The sequence below is a fragment of the Carettochelys insculpta genome, chromosome 11 (assembly GCF_033958435.1).
Source record: "Carettochelys insculpta isolate YL-2023 chromosome 11, ASM3395843v1, whole genome shotgun sequence".
Classification (NCBI taxonomy): domain Eukaryota; kingdom Metazoa; phylum Chordata; order Testudines; family Carettochelyidae; genus Carettochelys; species Carettochelys insculpta.
In genome coordinates this window covers 17,150,659-17,170,423 of record NC_134147.1, presented here as the reverse complement: position 1 = coordinate 17,170,423, position 19,765 = coordinate 17,150,659, and the positions used below count along the sequence as shown (strand labels likewise).

Below are 19,765 nucleotides of genomic sequence, written 5' to 3'. Positions count from 1 at the left end.
GAAGGCCTGGGCCCCCGAGAGGCTTCGCTCATTCATGAGTTGTTAGGAATTTGCTTCTCTGGGTCCTGGCTGCAGCAAGTTCCCCCACGGAAGTGCTGGGGCAGGGGCTTGGTCTTGCGAACTCCCCCACCCCAGGCCTGGAACTTGGGAGTTGTGAACTTCTTCACACCAGCAGCCAACAGGGCAGTAAGCTCCCCGCGTGGCAGCGCCTGGCCAGGAAGTGGCAGGCTGCCCAGCTCCTTAATTCATCCCCACTAACACAGCTGAATTACCTGGGCAAGGGCAGCAGAAATATAGCACTTTAAAGACTAACAAAATCATATATTCGGTGATAAGCTTCTGTGGGACAGACCCACTTCGAAGTTCATCACCAAATAAATCGTTTTGTTAGTCTTTAAAGTGCTACATTTCTGCTGCCTTGTGTCATTGGAGTACAGACTAACACAGCTACCTCGGTCACTATTCGATTTGGCCGTGGTGTAGGCCATGACATTTTCCTGAGGGATTGGGGAGCAATTCTTGGTTTCCTGACTGCTAGGCCATGCTAAGCTTCCTGGTCCATGACTGTCTCAGACTATCACTATATATATATTGAAATAGTGCCATGCAGGCCTTGCCAGAGATCAGGGCCACGTTGTGCCAGGCGCTGCACAGAACTTCACTAAGGTGGAAGCTCCCCCTGTATTGCATGACCCCACCGTGATAGCACTTGCCTGGGACTCAGGACTCCTGGGTTCTATTTTTTGCCAATGACCTACTGTGGGACCCTGGCTGAGTCTCCTCCCTCCCACTATTTAGGCAGCCAGCTCTTGAACTCAGGGACTCACTCTGTGCCGATGCAGAAAGCTTCAACAATTCATGTGCTCGCCACGAACTGTCAACACTCATTGCCTCCATCCACCACCCGTCAGCAAAAGGGCTTCTTCCCACCCCGCTCGCTCTGACCCAGTTTTCTACCTCCGTACACAAGCGGAGCCCGGCACAGCGCCCTGCCCATTGCCCGCTTTAAGGACAGTGCCAGGGAGCCTGTGCCGGGACAAAGAACCCCACGGCGGGGGGTGGGGGGCACACAACGGGGCAGCCAGAGCTCCGTGTCCTGCGAGAGGCCTGGGGAAGCAGCGCCCCTGGAAACCTGGTAAGGGCTGTTCAGCATCCCGCGGCTGAGCCCTGGGACGGTCCCCCCGGAAACCCGGCGCAACTCTCCCACTCAGCACCCCGGCCCTACTTCCCCGGCCTGTTTGGTTGAGGGAGAGAGGAACCACCCCCGCCCCCCAACAGACCCCTTTAACTCTTCCTCAATGGGGAAGTAAAATGTCGATCAAACTGCACGATCCAATAGGAATTAAGCTCACCCCACTTCAGCTCTCCACTCAGTGCGCGACCATGCGCATGTGCAGTCCGCTATCCTGTACCTACCCCGCCCCCGGTGTCCAGAACGCTCAACTTGTGTGCGCACGCGCACCTCCGAGTTCCTTAGCGCGTGAACAACCTGATTGGGAGGGGGAGGAATGACGGAGAATTTTTTTTTTTTTTTTTTTGCACATGCGTGAAACAGGTTCCGGAAAACGTTTCTTTGGACTGGGGAAGAGTCGTAGCACTGCACATGCGCAGTGCTGCTTCAGCCGTCAGCGGCGTCTCAGTTGACCCAAGCACTTTCACTTCCGCTTCCTGGCTCGCCCTGGTGGTCGGCGCATGCGCTCTGCTCCCGCTGTTCCTGCTGCTCCCCGGGCTCTTCTTCCGGCCTCCCCAGTTTTTAATTGGGTTGAGGCGCTGCGACCGGCCGTCTCCTCCGCTCGGGGGGTCGTGGACTGACCTTTGACCCCGGAAGTGAACAAGATCTTTGGGAACCCTTTAGCGTTTCTGGGGGGCTGGTGGGCGCTTGTTCGGGCTGGTTCCGACCCTCCCATCTTCGGGTTCCCCCTGCTGCTCGGCCCCTCACCCGGGTTCGCCACCCCCGCCCCCTACTTAGGTGTCTGCTTGCCTGGGCTCCCTCCTGCCCGAGTCCCCACTTGCTTGTCTCCCGCCCATCCCGCTCCTCTGCCCCCCACTGTCCTCTCCACAGGCTCGAGTTCCCGGCTCCGGGAACCCCCCCGGGGGTCTGCCTCTTACCACCGTGTTGCCCGCTCCCCTTCCTGATCCCTTTACCCTGCTAGGCCCCCTCTCCTGGGTCCCTGTCTACTGGCCGCTGTTCAGTGCTAGCAGGACAGGCGCCCTCCTGTTCCACAGGGTTTCCTCGCCTATGTCCCCAGTTGGTGGCATCTCTGCTTGAGCCTGCAGTTCTCTCCACTGGAGAGTTAGTTCCCTGCCACCCTGTAATTTCCTCAGGACAGTGGAGATAAACCCCCTTTCCCCAGCAGTCATAATGGCATGAGTGGGGAAGAGGTGAATGTGGAAGGAGGGCGGCAGCTTCTTGCTGGGGAGGGAGACGGGCACCCCAGATGGTTAGTGAAACTCTGCGGCAGTGGTAGCCAAGGATCGCACGGGTAGGTGTGTGAGGTGCCCATCCCTGCTGGAGGGGACAGCCTGGTTTAACTGAGAAGAGTCGGGTCGGATTTTGGAGTCCCAGGCTGTGGATCATGGGCTTCTAGTTGCCTTGATGAAGGATATTTCAGGTGCAAGCTTGGCAGTCACGTTCCCTGAGGAGGAGGAACGGGCGGAGGGGGAGGAAGAAGAGGCACCACCGTGGCCATGGGCTCACAGGTGCTGCAGATCCTGCGCCAGGGCATCTGGGCCTCGCTAACGGGCGGCTGGTTCTTTGATCCTCACCAGAGCACCTTCTCCAACTGCTTCCACCTCTATACCTGGATCTTCTTGCTCACCTTCCCGTTCCTGCTCTACATGGTGAGTCCATCACACGCCCCTCACTGCAGACTGAGCATTAGGTTCCTGACGCTAACACCATTTGTGCACATCACTTTTGGTAACCTGGAGTGTGAGTTCCTGACATTAATGCCCACTTGTGGTCCTGAGACACCTGATCTTATATTTATGCTCTGGTGTGACTGAGCTTGTATACCTCAGTAGGGCTTAGTGCTCTGACCGAGATCAAGACCCTGATTTGGGTGCTGCAAAGACTCCCTGACTGAGGTGACCCTCTGGTCCCATTTGTGTACAGGCTGTGAAAGAGAGTCCCTGCCTAAGAGCTCCCAGTCAAAGGATGAGAGGAGAAATTGAGATGCTGCTCATGAAGGATGTGGCCCAAGGTCACCCGATAGGTCTGTGGCAGAGCTGGGAGTAGAACCTGAGTCTTTCTCATCCTTGCTTTATGCTGAGCTGTAATTCTGTAACTTGAGGGGCTGATCCCCAGAGCTGACTCTGACCTGAAGGTTGTCTCCCCTTGTCACTGAGCGTGGCACAGAAATTTGAAGCCGTCGGGGGCTCTAGGAGAGCTGGAGCTCCCTGTCCTATGTTGTCACTTGGGGTCTGGAGCGCTGAGCCTTTAGCAGAGAGGGAGATTGGCATGCTGGTGTTCAGAGAGGGGTGCTGGACTTGTTTGATGAGTTGGAGTGAGGTGCAGTGTGCCCGTACTCAGCCCTCTGCCTGCCTCAAGCTGAGTCCCATTGCTTCTTGGTGTGTCACTTTCCTTATCTGTAAAAATGCGAGGTAGACCCTACTTTTGCTTGTTGACGTTGTGGGCTTTCTGGATGCAGCTTCTAGCACAACACAACTGCAGCCTTCAGTTGGAGGGGATCTTTGCAGTGATGGTGGCTCTGGCCATGGCCGGGGAAAGGGGCCAGAGTAGCATGCAGCACATGGGGACCCTTCAGTTTCGGTTGTGCAGAGTCTGGAGATTTGGGGAACTCCCAGTCTTGGCCGGGGTCATTGTCAAATCTCTGCTGTGGGCGGTTCAGTGATGCGTGCAGCACGTGTTGTGTGGGGAGCCCCTGATCTTAGCAAAGAGCAGCAGAGGAGCCACGCAGCTCCTGGGGTGACAAGGGAGCCCGCTTTCCCTTGGCGGGTGGAGTGCTCGGACCACATCTGCTGAAGAAGAGATGACCTGAGCTTGGAAGCAGTTCCTTGGTGCAACCATAACACAAACAAGTAACAACAGGCCTTTGCCAGAGCTGCTGTTGTGCTCAACGCCCCAGGCAATGAAAACCAAGAGAGCCGGAGCAGTCCTGGTACCAGCCCACCCAATGCCATTCACTGCCTTGGAAGCCGCCTTCACTCCTCAGGGCCCAGGCTGGGGGTCAGGTGGGAAAGAGGGCAAGTGACCAGTGCTGCTGAGGAGTGTTTGTACCCAGAGAGCTAGGTTGTGAATCTCACAAGGTATGTGTTGGGGACAGGGTGTGAGGCCATGGTTGGGGCTCCTGGGGCTGTGGTGATAAATAATCATCTGACTTCACTTCAGTCAGGGGAAACTAAGAGGCAGTGGCAGGGCTAGAACCCAAGAGTCCTAGCTCCCAGACCCCTGCTGCCACCCAGTAGGCTGCCTTGCCCTCCCAGCATTGGGGATAAAGCCCAAGAGTCCTGTGCTTGTCTTTGGCTGTCCTTTGGCAGCTGAACATCCTTAAAGCTGCTTGTTGAGCTAGCATTTACTGGAAGGGATGGCAGAGAAAGTGACACCCACACTCTGCCCTGGAGCTGTTACTGCCTGTCCCAAAGGGCCCTGAGGCTGGCTGCCCAGAGCCCTGGTTTTACAACCAGTAGCATTACCCAGTGGTTGGGGGCAAGGGTTGGGAGACAGGATCCCTGGGTTCTGTTTCTGCCTCTGGGAACAGAGTTGGGCTCAGTAATTAGACTAGGGCAGGGGGAGATTGGTGAGCTGGATTATTCCCCTGGCTTTGGGAAGGGAGTCAGGGCTAGTGGTTAGAGGGAAGGAGGCGGGCCTGAGAGGAATCCTGGGCATTGTCAGTGCCTGAATTTCTTGTGTAGCAGGGCGAGGTCCCTGGTGGGAAGCAGGGTGACCCCAGTGCCCTGATTGGTGCTAACCCTCTGCTGTCCCGTCTCTCTCCGCCAGGTGCTGCCGCCCAGCATGCTGGTAGCAGGTGTGTATTGCGCTGTGATAGCTGTCTTCTTTACCACCATCAAGACCATCAATTTTCGGCTGCACGCCATGTTCGACCAGGGTGAGATTGTGGAGAAGGGCGGCTCGGTGCTGCCTGATGGGGCCAAGGCTGAGGAGGGCCCTGCAGGGGATGACGGCAACCTGACCAGGTGAGTCTCCAGCATCTGGGGTGCACGTTTGTACAGGGGTCCCTTATCTGGTGCTGAGGTTTAGCTGCTGTTGGGTGGGGGTGGGGGTTCTTGACCTGGCATGGAAATGCAGCTGCTTCCCGGGTCGTTGGCTCATTGGTCTTGCCTGGTGGGGTGGGAGGAGATACCAGATGCTTGGGAGCCCCTTGATCTGATTCTGTCTGCTCTACTTTCCTCTGTACTTGCGTTGTGTGCTTGCCTGTCAGTGCGTGTCCATGCAACGCTCCCTCCCTCTCTCCGCAGAGACCCAGGTGGGGGGGTTGAGATGACGGTGTTCCGAAAAGTCAGCTCCACACCCCCGGTGAGGTGCAGCTCCCAGCACTCAGTATTTGGCTTCAACCAAGTCATGGTGAGTTTGGCGGCAGAGCCGGGAGGGGAATCCTCTGGCAAGGCCTAGCCCTGGGAAGGCTGGGGTTCTACAACCATCCCCTGTGTGGGGAGTTGAGGTGTGTGTGTGTGCCGGGCGAGGGGTCCGTGTGCAGCCAGGCCCTGTGCCTCACCCCAGAGGTGGCTGCAGCTCAGTGTTAGGGACGGGGAGACCACTCTGGCTTGTAATGCATGTCTGTTCCTTGAGATGCAGGACAGGAGAGAGCACAGAATCGTCTTTCCTCACCCAGTGCCACCAGAGAGGCACCAGGCCCTACCACAGCTGCAGGGGCAGGCTCTTTGCAGCCTCCGCCTGCTGATTGGCTCATTTCCACTTGCACCATGGTTTGTGCAGGAGAGGAGGGGATGGGGAGGTGCAAGTGTAACTGACCCAGTGGTGCAGCAAGAGGGTGGGCTTGGGCCCTCTGCAGTGAAGGGTTCTCCCAGGACTACCTGCCATTAACCCCAACTGATTCCCCTCGCAGGAGCTGCTGCCCCACTTGGAAGACACGGGAGCAGTGAGAGGTGAGTGGGTGGCCAGCTCCCTGCCCCCTGTAGTCCAGCTAGCCAAGTGCAAAGGTTTGGACCCGCACCAGTGGCCCAGGCCCTCTGGGGAGGCTGTCCCATGGTGCAGCTGTCTGAATTGTTCCTACCCAGGCTTTTTCCTGATTGGCTCTTGCTTAATATCCTGCCGCGTCCCTCCTGGGTACCGGATCTTTAGCACTGGGGCGATTCCCCTGCCTGGAGGCCAAACTAGAGCTGGGGCCCCCCTAGAGGAAAAGGACCCATGTCCTCGTCCCCAGACCCAGGCTGTCCCCTTCCCGTGAGGCTGGACTGGAGGCATCGCCCTTTAGAGGGCAAGGGTGCCATGTTGCATTCCCCGATCTGCCTAGACTGAGGCTTCCCCAAGTGCCTCGTACTTGCAGGTACCCAGGGTGGGGGGTTGAGCTGCAGTGTCTGTATGTCTGGGCTTCTTTAAGGTGACTTGAGCCCCCTAGTTGCTGCATCGATTGTGGCTGTTGAAGCCCACCTTGACCCCCTGCTTGGGGGGCCCCACAGTGCCCTAGATGGTACCAGAAGGGCAGCAGTGCAGGGAATTTGGTGTTGGTGTGGAGGGAGCAGGACGGGCAGGTCTCCCCATGGAATCAGCAGCCCCTCCATGCCAGTAATGCCTCGGTCCCTCTCCATTTGCCTTTCAGACATTAAGGAGCTGGTGCGTGAGCAGGGCAGCAATAACGTCATCGTCACCTCGGCCGACCGCGAGCTGCTCAAGCCCAGCTCCCAGGAGCACATCGGTGGGTGCCCTGCGGGGGGTGGGGCAGCCCTGTGCCCAGGGGAACATCGGTGGGTGCCCTGTGCAGTGGAAGGGGAAGGGGCTATGCAGCCTGGGAGCTGGGACCAGTGTGTTACTGCTCGACAGGGTCTACAGCTGAGGGTGCAGTGTTAGCGCCCCTGGAGTGACTTCCAGGTCTGGGGGGGCGCTGACTAGTGCGTTAGACTCGGGGGCAGGGTTCCAGGAGTCCTGGGTTCCATGTCCAGCTCTGGCTTGTTGGCTAAACATGGTGCCGTGGTGGTGCCTCAGGTCCTTTGTGGCGTGTGTAACCCTGGCCATCTCGCTCCCTTGCAGTTAGCAACTCGCAGCCAGTTTCTCTCGTCTCAGGGACGTGCACCGATGCTCCAGTGCCCCCTGGCAAGGTGGAGCCCCCAGCGGCTGGGAAGAAGCCTCCCCCCTCGTTGCCAGTTCAAGCGTCCATCCAGAGCACAGACTCCTCTGACCAGTCCCCCTTGCGTGTGGGGCTTCCAGGGCCGGGGGGTGGGGCCTCACATCATCTGCCTGGCAGCTGGCATGCCAACGAGTCGGAGAGTGCGGGTGACACCCCCCTCAGCCCACTGATCAAGAGCAGCCTGAGCGAGGAGCTGAGCCAGAGCTTCCTGAGCCTGGCACTGCCTGAGCGCACCATCCTGCGCACCAGCAGCCGCAAGGAGAAGCGCCGCTCGGGCCCTGACTACAGGCCCTTGGAGGGGCGGGGAGAGCCCAGTGAGGACCACCCCCGCACAGCTGGCTCCTCTGACAGCTGCTTCAGCGGCACCGACAAGGAGACGCCCAGCACCCTCAGCAGCTACCGCAGCGAGAAGACCAATTCCACCCACCTGGACAGCCCCTCGCTGGGGCCGGCAGGGGATGCGGCGCCGGCCCCGGAGGCCGGAGTCCTCCCGGACGGCAGCGACACGGACGCCCTGTCAGACAGCGAACTGCTGCACTCGCCGGAGCAGGGCCTGCTGGGGGAGCTGAGCTTCGCCAGCCACACGGACGACACCCAGAACACCCTGGCCTCGCTGGAGACCGTGCGGGGTGACGGGGAGCCCTGGGAGGGCCCAGCTGAGCAGGTGGTGCGGCCCAAGGACCTGGCCCTGCTGCGCCCGGGACACAAGCAGGGGCGCCGGCGCCCCTCCCGCAAGCACAGCGGGGGCAGCAGCAGCTTTGACAGCGGCTACCCCCGGGACTATGCCCCCGTGCGCACCATCCTGGACAGCAAGGCCTACAGCGAGACCTTCTTTGAGGACGAGGACTCGAGCGATGGCAGCGACCTGAGCCGCGCCTCCAGCCTGCCCTCCCAGCACAACTACAGCTCCGACACCTCCTCCAGCACCTCCTGCTACTCCCCCGAGGCTGTGCCCCAGCGCCCACGCCGCGCCCCCAAGGCCGAGCCGGCCCCCGAGGGCGCTGAGCCCCCTAAGCGCCCGCACTACGCCCAGCGCAGCGCCAGCACAGCCAGCGCCAAGACCCACGCCCGCGTGCTCAGCATGGATGGGGGCAGCGGGGACGGCAAAGCTGTGGCAGTGCTCACCGTCTCCAAGTCAGACCTGGAGGCCCGCACCGGGCAGCAGGAGCACTTTCCTTCTCACCGGCTGGAGTCGGGGGGCAGCACCCGCAGCCAGCTGGCCAACCAGCCTGGCTGGAGGGGGGAGCTGCTGGAGGAGGGCGCAGTTGGGGGAGGTGAGCAGCTGTGTGGGGCCCTTTCTCTGACAGTCCTGGGAGCTGGGTTTGGGAGTGACCGCCGCCCCCCCACACACACGGTGCCCCCGCTTCAGCCCAAGGCTCCTGGGAGTGAAGCCACGGCTGGCAAGTTGACCCTCTGGCCCAGGGAAAGAGGGACTCAGCTTTTGTGGCCTGGTCAGGCCCTGACTCCCTGCTGAGGGGCTGGGATTGGTGTGATGGGGCCCCCAGCCCACTAGGAACCCGGGAGAGACCCAGCACGCTCGTCTCACAGATGGGCTGCCTTGTAACTGTCATCGCCCGAGGGCTGGATCAGAGCCAGCATACCCAAGAGGGGGTCCCTGTGGGGCGTGGTGCTCTCAGTTCGGGGGCTCCTGACAGCTCTTTCCGTTGCAGCTGCCACAGGCGAGGAGGGGAGTAAGCAGGAGCGGGCGAGCAGCGTCAAACGCACCCAGGCCATGAGGCGGCGACACAACGCTGGCAGCAACCCCACACCCCCATCCTCGGTGATGGGCTCCCCACCCAGGTGACACCTCTCCCCGTGAGCCACTGATGAGCTGGGCTGTGCAGATGTTCGCTCAGCCCCATCCCGAATGCCCAGAGGCTGCTAACCTCTGAGCCCAGCCCTGCGCCCCAGTCTGGCCAGGGCACCCTGATCCTCTTCCACTCCCCCTGCTATCCCCGCCCTGCCCTGCCCGAACTCTTCACCCACAGCCACCACTGTCCCAGTTCTGGGTCCTGTCTCACTCAGCCCTGCTGATGCCTTTCACGCACAAGGATGGCCACACTGAGTCTGACCAAAGATCCATCCAGCCCAGTGTCCTGTCTTTTGAGGGTGGCCAGTGCCAGATGCCCCAGAGGGAACAACCAGAATAGGCAATCATCAAGTGAACTGTCCCCTGTGGCTGATTGTCAGCTGCTGGCAAACAGAGGCGAGGGATGCTGTTCCTACCAATCTTGCCTAATAGTCATTGATGACCCTAACCTCCCTGAATTTATCTAGCTCTTTTTTGAACCCTCTGATGGTTTTGGCCTTTACTGCATCTGCCAGCAAGGAGTTCCACAGGTGAACAGCATGTTGTGTGAAGAAATACTTCCTTTTGCTGGTTTAAACCTGCTCCTTATTCATTTCATTTGGTGACCCCAAATTCTTGAGTGACGGGAAGGAGAAAATAGGACTTCTTTGTCGCGTAACTCAGTAATTGTAATTTTATTAGCTTCAATCACATCCCCCAAGTATTCCCCTCTTTTCCAAGCTGAAAAATCTCAGTCTTATTAACCTCCCCTCATACAGAAACCGCTCCAGCCCCCAACCATCTTGGTTGCCCTTTTCTGAACCTTCTCCAATTCCAGTGTATCTTTTTTGAGATGAGGCGACCACCTGTGTACACAGTATTCAAGATGCGGGTGTACCATGGATTTATATAGGGGCAACACAATATTCCCTGTCTTATTCTCTCTCTTTCTTAATGATTCCCATCTTTGCTTTTTTGACTCATCATCATCATCATCATCATCATCAACCGTGGGCTCAGCGCTTGTTAGTGTCTGATGCCTCCCTCACTATTTCCTTCCATCTTTCCCTGTCTGTGGAGTGGCTTAGTTTCTGTAGACTAGCTCCACGCCAACCTACTATATCATCTATCCATTCTCTGCCTCCTCTATTTGAACCGTCCATTATGCCAAATACCAGGGTCTTGATTTTTCGTTCGTCGTTCATTCTGCAAATATGTCCAAATAGTTGTAGCTTCCGTTTTATAACCTTCTGCAGCAGGTTCTCTTTCAGCTGTATCTTCCTATATAATTCCTCACTGGTGACCTTCTGCATCCATCCTATTCTCAGAATCTTTCTGTAACAACTCCTTTCAAACGCCAATATTCTCCTTTTCGAATCGTTCGTTATCACCCATGTCTCACATCCGTACACCATGCTGCTGAATACACACGTTTTCAAGATGCTTAGTTTCGTTCTTAAGCTAATTGCTTTGCTTTTCCAGATCTTATCCATTGCCTTCAAACTCGCTCTTGCTTTCGCTATTCTGCTTGCTATTTCCCTCTTACAGTCTAGATCATATGTTATGTTGGTCCCCAGATATGTGAACTTCTCTACATTTTCTAATTCAACACCATCCACACTGATCTTCCTTCCTATTTCCTTATCTCCAAATACCATTGTTTTTGTTTTGTCGATGTTCATAGTTAGTCCATACCACTTCCCTCCTTCGTTTAACACCTGCACCATTTTCACTAGCTTCTCCTCATCTTCCTCAATGATAACTATATCATCCGTGAACCTCAAGTTGTTAATTCTTTTCCCATTCACAGATATCCCTTCTACCTCTTCCTTCATCTTGTCCATTGCTCTCTCTCCAGATGTGCAATGAAGATACTTGGCAATATTGGAGCTCCTCGTCTCGTACCTCTGGTTGTTTTAAACCAACTTTCCAATTCCCCACATGTTCTCACCGCTGCCTCCGCTTTGTCATTGATATCCTTCAACAACCTTACCAGTTTGCTATCCACTCCGTATGACTCCAACAACGTCCACGTCACTTTCTGATCTATACTGTCAAATGCCTTTTGAAAATCGATGAAGCAAGTGTATACGGTCTTGTTCTTTCATCGAGCTTTTTCCGCTAGCAGTCTTAGTGCCAATATCTGCTGTATGGTACTTTTATCTATTCTGAACCCCACTTGCTCATTGGCTGTATGTTCTTCTATCTGCGATCTTAGTCTCTCAATCAGTAGCAGCAGCAGCACCTTGCCTAGATGACTCGGTAGGGCAATCGTTCTGTAGCTTTTTTGACTGCTGCTGCATATTGAGTGGATGTCTTCAGAGAACTACCCACAGTGTCTCCAAGATCTCTCTCTTGAGTGGTAGCAGCTAATTTAGTTCCTGTCAGAGTGTTGGGATGACGTTTTCCAATGTACATTACTTTGCATTTCTCAGCATTAAATTTCATCTGCCATTTTGTTGCCCACTCACTCAGTTTGAGAGACCCTTTTGTAGCTCTTGGCAGTCTGTCTGGGACTTAACTATCTTGCATAGTTCTGTATTCTCTGCAAATTTTGCCACCTCACTGTTTCGCCCTTTCTCCAGATCAGTTATGAATGTGTTGAATAGGATTGGACGCAGAGCAGACCCCTTTGGGGACACCGCTGTTTATTTCTTTCCATTCTGAAAAATGACCATTTATACCTACTGTTTGTTTCCTATCTTTTAACCAGTCACCAGTCCAGGGAAGGACCTTCACTCTTATCCCAAGACAGCTTACTTTGCTTAAGAGTCTTTGATGGGGGACCTTTGTCAAAGACTTTCTGAAAATCTAAAGTACACTATATCCCCTGGGTTCCCTCTTGTCCACATGCTTGTTGACCCCCCTCGAAGAATTCTAATTGATTGGTGAGGCGTGATTTCCCTTCACAAAAACTGTGTTGACTCTTCCCCAACAAGTTATGTTCATTTGTGTGTCTGATAATATTGTTCTCTACTATAGTTTCAACCATTTGCCTAATACTGAAGTGAGGGTTACCAGCCTGTAATTGTCAGGATCACCTCTGGAGCCCTTCTTAAAAATTGATGTCATGAGCTATTCTCCAGTCATCTGATATGCAAGCTGATTTAGATGAAAGGTTACAGACTGTAGTTCTGCAATTGCACAGCTGGGTTCCTTCAGGACTTGGGTGAATGGTATCTGGTCTTGGTGATTTATTACTGTTAAATTTCTCAATTTGTTCAAAAACTTCCTCAAATGACACCTCACTCTGGGACAGTTCTTCAGATTTGTCACCTTGAAGGAGTGGCCAAGTGTGGGAATGTCCCTCACATCCTCAGCCATGAAGACCAATGCAAAGAATTCATTTAGTTTCTTCACAACTGGTTCATCGTCCTTTAGCATCTCCATTGTCCAGTAGCTTCCTGCTTCTAATGTATTTATCTTTTTTTGCTATTGTTTCTTGAGGTTTTGACTAACTATTCTTCAAATTCCTCTTTGGCTTTCCTCATCATATTGTAACGCTTCTTGTGACAGAATTTACGTTCCTTTCTGTGTTCCTCATTGACTCTCTCAGCTTCTTTTACTTTGTTGTTTAGCTACAGTGGCACGTTTGATTTTTCTTTTTATCTTTTTTAATGTGGGGTGTACATTTAAGTTGAGCTTCTATTATGGTGTCTTTAAACATTTTTCACACAGCTTGCAGGGATTTCACTTTTGACACTGCACCTTTCAGTATTTGTTCGACTCATCTCCTTATTTTCGGGTAGTTCTCCTTTCTGAAATTAAGCGCCATATTTTTGTGTTGCTGTAGTGTCTTTCATGCCACAGGGCTGTTACGTTTAATTCTACCATGGTCACTTTTCACAAGAGGAACAGTTGCAGTCACCTCTTGGACCAGATCCTGTGCTCCCACTTTTAGGACTAACTCAGGAACTGCCTCCCCCCTTGTGGGTTCCAGGACTAGCTGCTCCAAGAAGCAACCATTTAAGCTGGCCTGAGGGGACAGGTATCAATGGGTGTGGAGATAGCTGACGTTCCCCATTAGTATTGAGGTGTTTTTACTTTAATAATCTCTCTTATCTCCTTTCACAGTCACTGTCAGCATCCTGGTGAGGCAGTCAGGAGCACAGCTCCACTGCTATGTTCTTATTAGAGCAAGGAATTACTATCCATCGAGAGTCTGTGGTGCAGTTTGGTTCATTTAAGGTTTTTTTCTTCATTTGATTCTACGCTTTCTTTCATCGATAACGCTGGCTCATGCCCTGTTCTGTCCTCCCGATACGCTTTGTACCTTGCTATTACTGCGTCTGGCTCCTTCTCCTCTTTCCACCTCGTTTCTGTGATGCCCAGTTTGTCGATATCCTCAGTCAGTACGAGGCACTCTCGTTCCCCATCTGATTATTTAGACTTGCAGGGTTGATATATTTGAGCTCTCTGCCATTGCGTGGTGTGATCGAACAAGACCCTTTCAAATGACTGTTTCCCCTCAGCCCTGTCACACAGCCCCTGCTGTGCCAAACCTGTGCTTCCCCATCCCCTTAGTCCTGACCTGCCACCCTCTGACATCCCAGCCTAGGGTCTCTCCCTGCCCTGCTGGTCCCCTTCGTTCCAGCCCGGCCCCTCTGCCTTGCTCACACTGTCCCTGCACTGTGCTGATGCCCAAGCCTGGGCTGGCGCAGCCTGACCCCAACGGGCCCCTCTATCCACAGCCTGCAGGACTTGCAGCGGGGCCGCGCCTCCTCCCATTCGCGGGCGCTCACCCTGCCCTCAGCCTTGCAGTTCGCCAGCTCCCTGCTGCTGCCGCGTGGCGCCATCCACGAGGCCTGCAACTTCGACGACACCTCGGAGGGCGCCGTGCACTACTTCTACGACGAGAGCGGTGAGTGCGTGTCGGGAGGGGGTCAGTTTCCACCGGCCTGCCCCTGGCTGGTCCCTCCTCCTGGGGCGGGGCTTTCAATCTAGCAGTGCCACTGCACTGGGCTGTCCCCCCAGCTCTGCCCGCTCCCACAAACCCTTCCCATAGCCCCTGCTACCCAGCCCTGGGCTTCTGCCAGTGCCCTCGCTCCCTACCCATGGCCCCCAGCCCTGGGCTTCTGCCAGTGCCCTCGCTCCCTACCCGTGGCCCCAGCCACCCAGCCCTGGGCTTCTGACAGTATTGATATTCTGCAGGGATGGGGGGAGTGGGACCTGGGCACCATCCTCCTGAGATGGAGTTGGCAGGGGCACTTCCTTGGGGGGTCTGTCGTTTGCCTGGCTGAAATGCTGACTGTAGCCTGGGACTGCTCCCACTGCCAGTCAGTTCTTCCAGCCCCATGGCTGTGGGCTTTCCCCTCCATGCCTGCTCCAGGTTCCCCCCACCAGGTCTAGCTCTCTCCCTGCCGCCCCCTGCAGGCGTGCGGCGCTCCTACACCTTTGGCGTGGCTGGAGGCGGCTATGAGAACCCCGTGGGGCAGCAGGTCAGTGTGGATCATGTGACCAACAGCGCCTGGTGAGTGACCCCCCCGCCTTTCCCACGCTGCTCTCTGTCCCCAGCGGCACCTGGGGGGGCAGGGCTTGGGGCAAGCCACTGGCAGGGACTGTGCTGCCCTCTGTCAAGCTGGGAGGGGCCAGGCCAGCTCTTGGGTGGCAGACGCCCAGGGAAGCTCTGGGAGCTGCAGGGAGCGGAGCAGGAGTCCAGTTGGGGTCCACTCTGCTCTTGGGTAGTGCTGGGGTGCTGTACGGCAGGGTAGGGGTCCAGCAGGGGGTGCTCTGCTCACAGGCAGCGCTGGCCCTGGGGGCTGCCCTGCTGCAGGGTGAGGGGGTCCAGCAGGGGGATGTTCTGCTCACAGGCAGCGCTGGCCCTGGGGGCTGCCCTGCTGCAGGGTGGGGGGGTCCAGCAGGGGGATGTTCTGCTCACAGGCAGCGCTGGCCCTGGGGGCTGCCCTGCTGCAGGGTGGTGGGGTCCAGCAGGGGCATGTTCTGCTCACAGGCAGCGCTGGCCCTGGGGGTGCCCTGCTGCAGGGTGGGGGGGTCCAGCAGGGGGGTGCTCTGCTCACAGGCAGCGCTGGCCCTGGGGCTGCCCTGCTGCAGGGTAGGGGTCCAGCAGGGGGTGCTCTGTTCACAGGCAGCACTGGCCCTGGGGGTGCCCTGCTGCAGGGTGGGGGGGTCCAGCAGGGGGGTGCTCTGATCACAGGCAGCGCTGGCCCTGGGGTGCCCTGCTGCAGGGTGGGGGTCCAGTGGCGGGGTGGTTTGCTCACAGGCAGCTCTGGCCCTGGGGTGCCCTGCTGCAGGGTGGGGGGGTCCAGCAGGGGGGTGCTCTGATCACAGGCAGCACTGGTCCTGGGGGTGCCCTGCTGCAGGGTAGGGGTCCAGTGGGGGGGTGGTTTGCTCACAGGCAGCTCTGGCCCTGGGGTGCCCTGCTGCAGGGTGGGGGGGTCCAGCGGGGGGGGGTGCCCTGCTCACAGGCAGCGCTGGCCCTGGGGGTGCCCTGCTGCGGGGGGGGGCAGCAGGGGGCGCTCTCCTCTCATAGGCAGCGCTACCCCAGTGCCCTGTTGGGCCAGGGCGGGCGCTGCAGTGGGGGAACTACGAGTGCAGGCTCTGGCTCAGCGGTGGGGAGGGGACTGCTTCCTCTGCTCCCCCCCCTCACTTCCCTGCCGCCACCCCAGGGACCGGCATTCGCACTCCTCCAGCTTCAACTCCACCGAGGTGCCCGAGGGGACGCCCGCCCTGTCGCTGCTGCAGCCGCGCCCGGTGGTGCTGCAGGGCATGCAGGTGCGCAGGGTTCCCCTGGAGATCCCTGAGGTAAGGGGGGGGCAGCGCTTGGGCAGGGAGGGGGACTCTGGAGTTCGATCTGAGCGGGGCTGGCTCTGAGCCTGCGCTGTGTGGTGGAACGGGCTCCGGGCAGTGGGGGCGGGTTACCAGCGGGAGGGGCAGGAGCCCTGTGTGGGGCGTGCTGCAGGGGGTGAGGTTTGCCGGAGGGGCAGCCCCTCCTCTTGGTTTGGTTGGGGGGGGTCTGTCGGTGTGAAGCTTTCACCCCACTGAGCCTCTTCTCCTCCCAGTTTGACCTGCTGGATCAGGAGTCCCTGCACGAGTCCCAGGAGAACACGCTGATGATCGAGGACAAGGCCAAGCCGCGGCAGTACTACAAGTACTGGGTGCTGCCTGGGCGCTGGATGCGGGTGCGCTACGACCGGCTGGCGCTGCTGGCGCTTCTCGACCGGTCAGTCACTCTCCCTCCTGCCCCCCATGGGCCCCTCCGTCCTGCTGCTCCCCCGCCCCCAGTGATCAGCCGCGTGGGCCCCTCCCTCCTCCTGCTCCCCCACCCCCAGCGATCAGCCGCGTGGGCCCCTCCCTCCTCCTGCTCCCCCGCCCCCAGCGATCAGCCGCGTGGGCCCCTCCGTCCTGCTGCTCCCCCGCCCCCAGCGATCAGCCGCGTGGGCCCCTCCCTCCTCCTGCTCCCCCGCCCCCAGCGATCAGCCGCGTGGGCCCCTCCCTCCTCCTGCTCCCCCGCCCCCAGCAATCAATCAGCCGCGTGGGCCCCTCCCTCCTCCTACTCCCCCGCCCCCAGCGTTCAGCCGCGTGGGCCCCTCCGTCGTCCTGCTCCCCCGCCCCCAGCGATCAGCCGCGTGGGCCCCTCCCTCCTCCTGCACCCCCGCCCCCAGCGTTCAATCAGCTGCGTGGGCCCCTCCATCCTCCTGCTCCCCCGCCCCAGCGTTCAATCAGCCGCGTGGGCCCCTCCCTCCTCCTGCTCCCCCGCCCCCAGCAATCAGTCAGCCGCGTGGGCCCCTCCGTCCTCCTGCTCCCCCGCCTTCTGCACCAGCCCCATGGGACTTCCAGCCTGATGAGTGCCCCCTCCCCGGGCATTGCCCATGGGCCCATCCAGTCTGTCTCTCTGGATCAGGCCCAGGCAGTTCAGTTTATCCCCACTGGCGCCTGCCCAGTGAACTCATCTGGGGCTGCCAGGGTTACGGCTGTGTTGAACAAGGCCCTGGCAGCACTGGGTGCCCAGGGAAGCTGCTGCTGACTGCTCAGAGTGGTTGATGCTGCCTTGTGCTCTGCCGCCACCCCCCCCCCGCCCCAGGAATCGGTGGGTGACCGAGAACATCTTCGTGGTGTCGCTGGGGTCCTTAGTGGCCTTTCTGGGCTACCTGCTGCTGCTGCAGGGCTTCTTCCGTGACATCTGGGTCTTCCAGTTCTGCCTGGTCATCGCCAGCTGCCAGTACTCGCTGCTCAAGGTGGGACCCGCACAGCCTTGCCAGTGCCCCGCAGCCCCCACCCTGCTGCACTCTCTCCTGCTGCCCCAGCTCTGCCGGGGTCCCTGAATCCCAACCTTCAGCTCTCCTGGGAGCACCCAGCCCACGGAGCCACCTGGGGTCCCCGGGTCCAGGAGGAGGGAGCCTTGTCTGTGCCTGGCTGGTGCCAGCGCCTGGACAGCCCCTGTCTTTCAGCGGCTCATGCACTGTCCTCTGGCCGTGCCAGCCCTCTCTTCCCCAGCAGGCTGACCCAGTCCTTTCCATTGCTGCCTGGGAGATCCCGCCCCTGCTCCCAGCTCCTCTGCCTGTGTGGGGGCTGCGCCCGGTTCACTTCCAGGCGTGCTCGCACCAAGCCGAAGGTGGATGGCAGAAGTGCAAAGAGCGACCTCGCCACGGGGGCAAGTGGTGGGACCCAGCCACAAACCGCGCCGAGCCCTTGGACGTGCCCCTGGTGCTCCGCTCGCTCCCAGCAGCCTCTCCGAGCAAAGGGACAGGCTTTGCCCCCCCTGCTCCGCTGTGCCCCTGGGTTCCCGTCATGTACGTGCCAAGCCTGGTGACAGAGGGCAAGGCGGCCGAGTGGGGGAGGGGGCAGGAGAGTCCAGAACCAGCCCAGAGTGGAGCCAGAGAAGGCCCCATGGCTGTTGCTGTCTCCCCCGCCCGCCAGCCCTAGGTTTGGCTCAGTGCCAGTCGCCCCCAAGGAGAGAGGCCCCGTGAGCCCACCTCCCACCTGAATGCTGGGGTGGGGCAGGCCTGGGGCTGCTGCTGGAAGCCTGCTGGGCAGCAGCTTCACCACCATCTCCTCGACTGTGTTTTTCAGAGCGTCCAGCCTGATGCTGCTTCCCCTATGCACGTAAGTGACTTCTGGGGGCTGCAGGGCCAGGAGGGGGCGCTCCCCTCTTCCAGGCAGTGCGGAGCCTCCGTCCCAGTGGTGGACCTGCTCCTCTTGAACACGCACGCGCGCCCCAGAGGCAGCTGCAGCTCAGCACGCGCACACGTACACGCACGCGCGCCCCAGAGGCAGCTGCAGCTCAGCACGCGCACACGTACACGCACGCGCGCCCCAGAGGCAGCTGCAGCTCAGCACGCGCACACGTACACGCACGCGCGCCCCAGAGGCAGCTGCAGCTCAGCACGCGCACACGTACACGCACGCGCGCCCCAGAGGCAGCTGCAGCTCAGCACGCGCACACGTACACGCACGCGCGCCCCAGAGGCAGCTGCAGCTCAGCACGCGCACACGTACACGCACGCACACACCCAGAGGCAGCTGCAGCTCAGCACTGAGTGCAGGATCCTGGTTCTCTGGACCATGAGGTTCTCAGTGCCCAGAGCTGCAGCCCCAGGGGTTTCTGGGCTTTGGGAGCGGGCCCCTTGCCCTGGGCAGTGCCTGGTCTCGCAGCTGCAGCTGGCAGTGTGGGGGTCCTGCAGTGCCCCTGAGATGTGGGGAGGGCCAGCCCCAAGGCTGCCCCGCGCCCTTCACCCCATGCTCTCCTGCAGGGGCACAACTGGATCATTGCCTACAGCCGGCCTGTCTATTTCTGCGTGGCCTGTGTGCTCATCTGGGTGCTGGACTTGTGTGCTCGGGCTGCGCCCGTCCCAGCCGTCACCTTCTATGGGCTCACCCTCTTCTCCACGGACTTCTTCTACGGTGCCCGGGATGTCACCACCGGTGAGTGCGGGGCACATCCCCAGCCAGGGGTAGGAGCACCGGCAGAGCCCCGGCACAGCTGGGGGCAGGGGTACTGCCCTGCTGCAGCCTCCTCCTGCCAGGAGCAGGAGGCACTGAGGTTCTGCGGCCCCACAGTGAAGAGTTAGGGGGTGCTGGGCAGATTTCCCAAGGGCCCCATTCACCCGGGGGGGCTCTCTAGGCCGGGGTGGAGCAGTCCTGCTCTCACTGGGAATCGGGGGGTGTCACTGACTTAAACCCACCCCCCATTTGTGGTTTCTTTTGCAGTCTTCACCCTCTGCTTCCCTGTCATCTTCCTCTTCGGGCTCCTGCCCCAGGTCAACACCTGCCTCATGTACCTGCTGGAACAGGTGGACATGCACATCTTTGGTGGCACGGGTACGGCCGGATGCCTGCGCTCTGTCTCTGCTCCACAGGGGCGCTGGGGCCTTGGGAGGGCAGAGCGTGGCCGGGAGCCAGGACGCCTGGGAGTGCTGCCAATGTGCGCTGCCAGAGCTGGACAGCAGGGGGTGCTGCAACATCAGGGAGTGCCTGGGGCGTTGGGGGAGGGGACGGGCTACCCCCTTCCCCCTCCCCACTGACCTGCTGCCTCTCTGCTTCCCAGCCGCCACCAGCCCCCTCACCGCCCTCTTCAGTCTCCTGCGCAGCCTGCTGGCTGCCGCCCTCCTCTATGGCTTCTGCCTTGGAGCCGTTAAGGTACCTGGGTGCGTGGGACTCCCCCCTCGAAGGGGCTCTGGCTGCAGTCCAGCCTGGGGGTGAGGGACGGGCTGCCTCGGGGTGGCCGATGGGG

The 19,765-nt window shown here is 59.0% G+C and overlaps 1 protein-coding gene across 3 annotated transcripts in view; it reads left to right on the top strand.

Annotated features, from left to right (window-relative positions):
* The first annotated feature begins 1,700 nt into the window (after nucleotides 1-1,700).
* Nucleotides 1,701-19,765, top strand: part of PCNX3 (pecanex 3) — a 34,513-nt gene continuing 16,448 nt past the window's right edge. The window contains exons 1-16 of one of the 3 annotated variants that reach the window (XM_075005500.1): nucleotides 1,701-2,841; nucleotides 4,961-5,157; nucleotides 5,440-5,545; nucleotides 6,048-6,087; nucleotides 6,762-6,857; nucleotides 7,190-8,560; nucleotides 8,957-9,086; nucleotides 13,767-13,936; nucleotides 14,449-14,545; nucleotides 15,702-15,837; nucleotides 16,095-16,255; nucleotides 17,117-17,270; nucleotides 18,106-18,138; nucleotides 18,786-18,957; nucleotides 19,243-19,353; nucleotides 19,580-19,671. In XM_075005500.1, coding sequence (XP_074861601.1) covers nucleotides 2,689-2,841; nucleotides 4,961-5,157; nucleotides 5,440-5,545; nucleotides 6,048-6,087; nucleotides 6,762-6,857; nucleotides 7,190-8,560; nucleotides 8,957-9,086; nucleotides 13,767-13,936; nucleotides 14,449-14,545; nucleotides 15,702-15,837; nucleotides 16,095-16,255; nucleotides 17,117-17,270; nucleotides 18,106-18,138; nucleotides 18,786-18,957; nucleotides 19,243-19,353; nucleotides 19,580-19,671 — 3,219 coding nt within the window. In that variant the 5' untranslated portion in view covers nucleotides 1,701-2,688. Of the gene's footprint in view, nucleotides 2,842-4,212; nucleotides 4,270-4,960; nucleotides 5,158-5,439; nucleotides 5,546-6,047; nucleotides 6,088-6,761; nucleotides 6,858-7,189; nucleotides 8,561-8,956; nucleotides 9,087-13,766; nucleotides 13,937-14,448; nucleotides 14,546-15,701; nucleotides 15,838-16,094; nucleotides 16,256-17,116; nucleotides 17,271-18,105; nucleotides 18,139-18,785; nucleotides 18,958-19,242; nucleotides 19,354-19,579; nucleotides 19,672-19,765 lie in introns of those variants that run through there. The other 2 variants (XM_075005499.1, XM_075005501.1) reach the window with 2 other exon arrangements.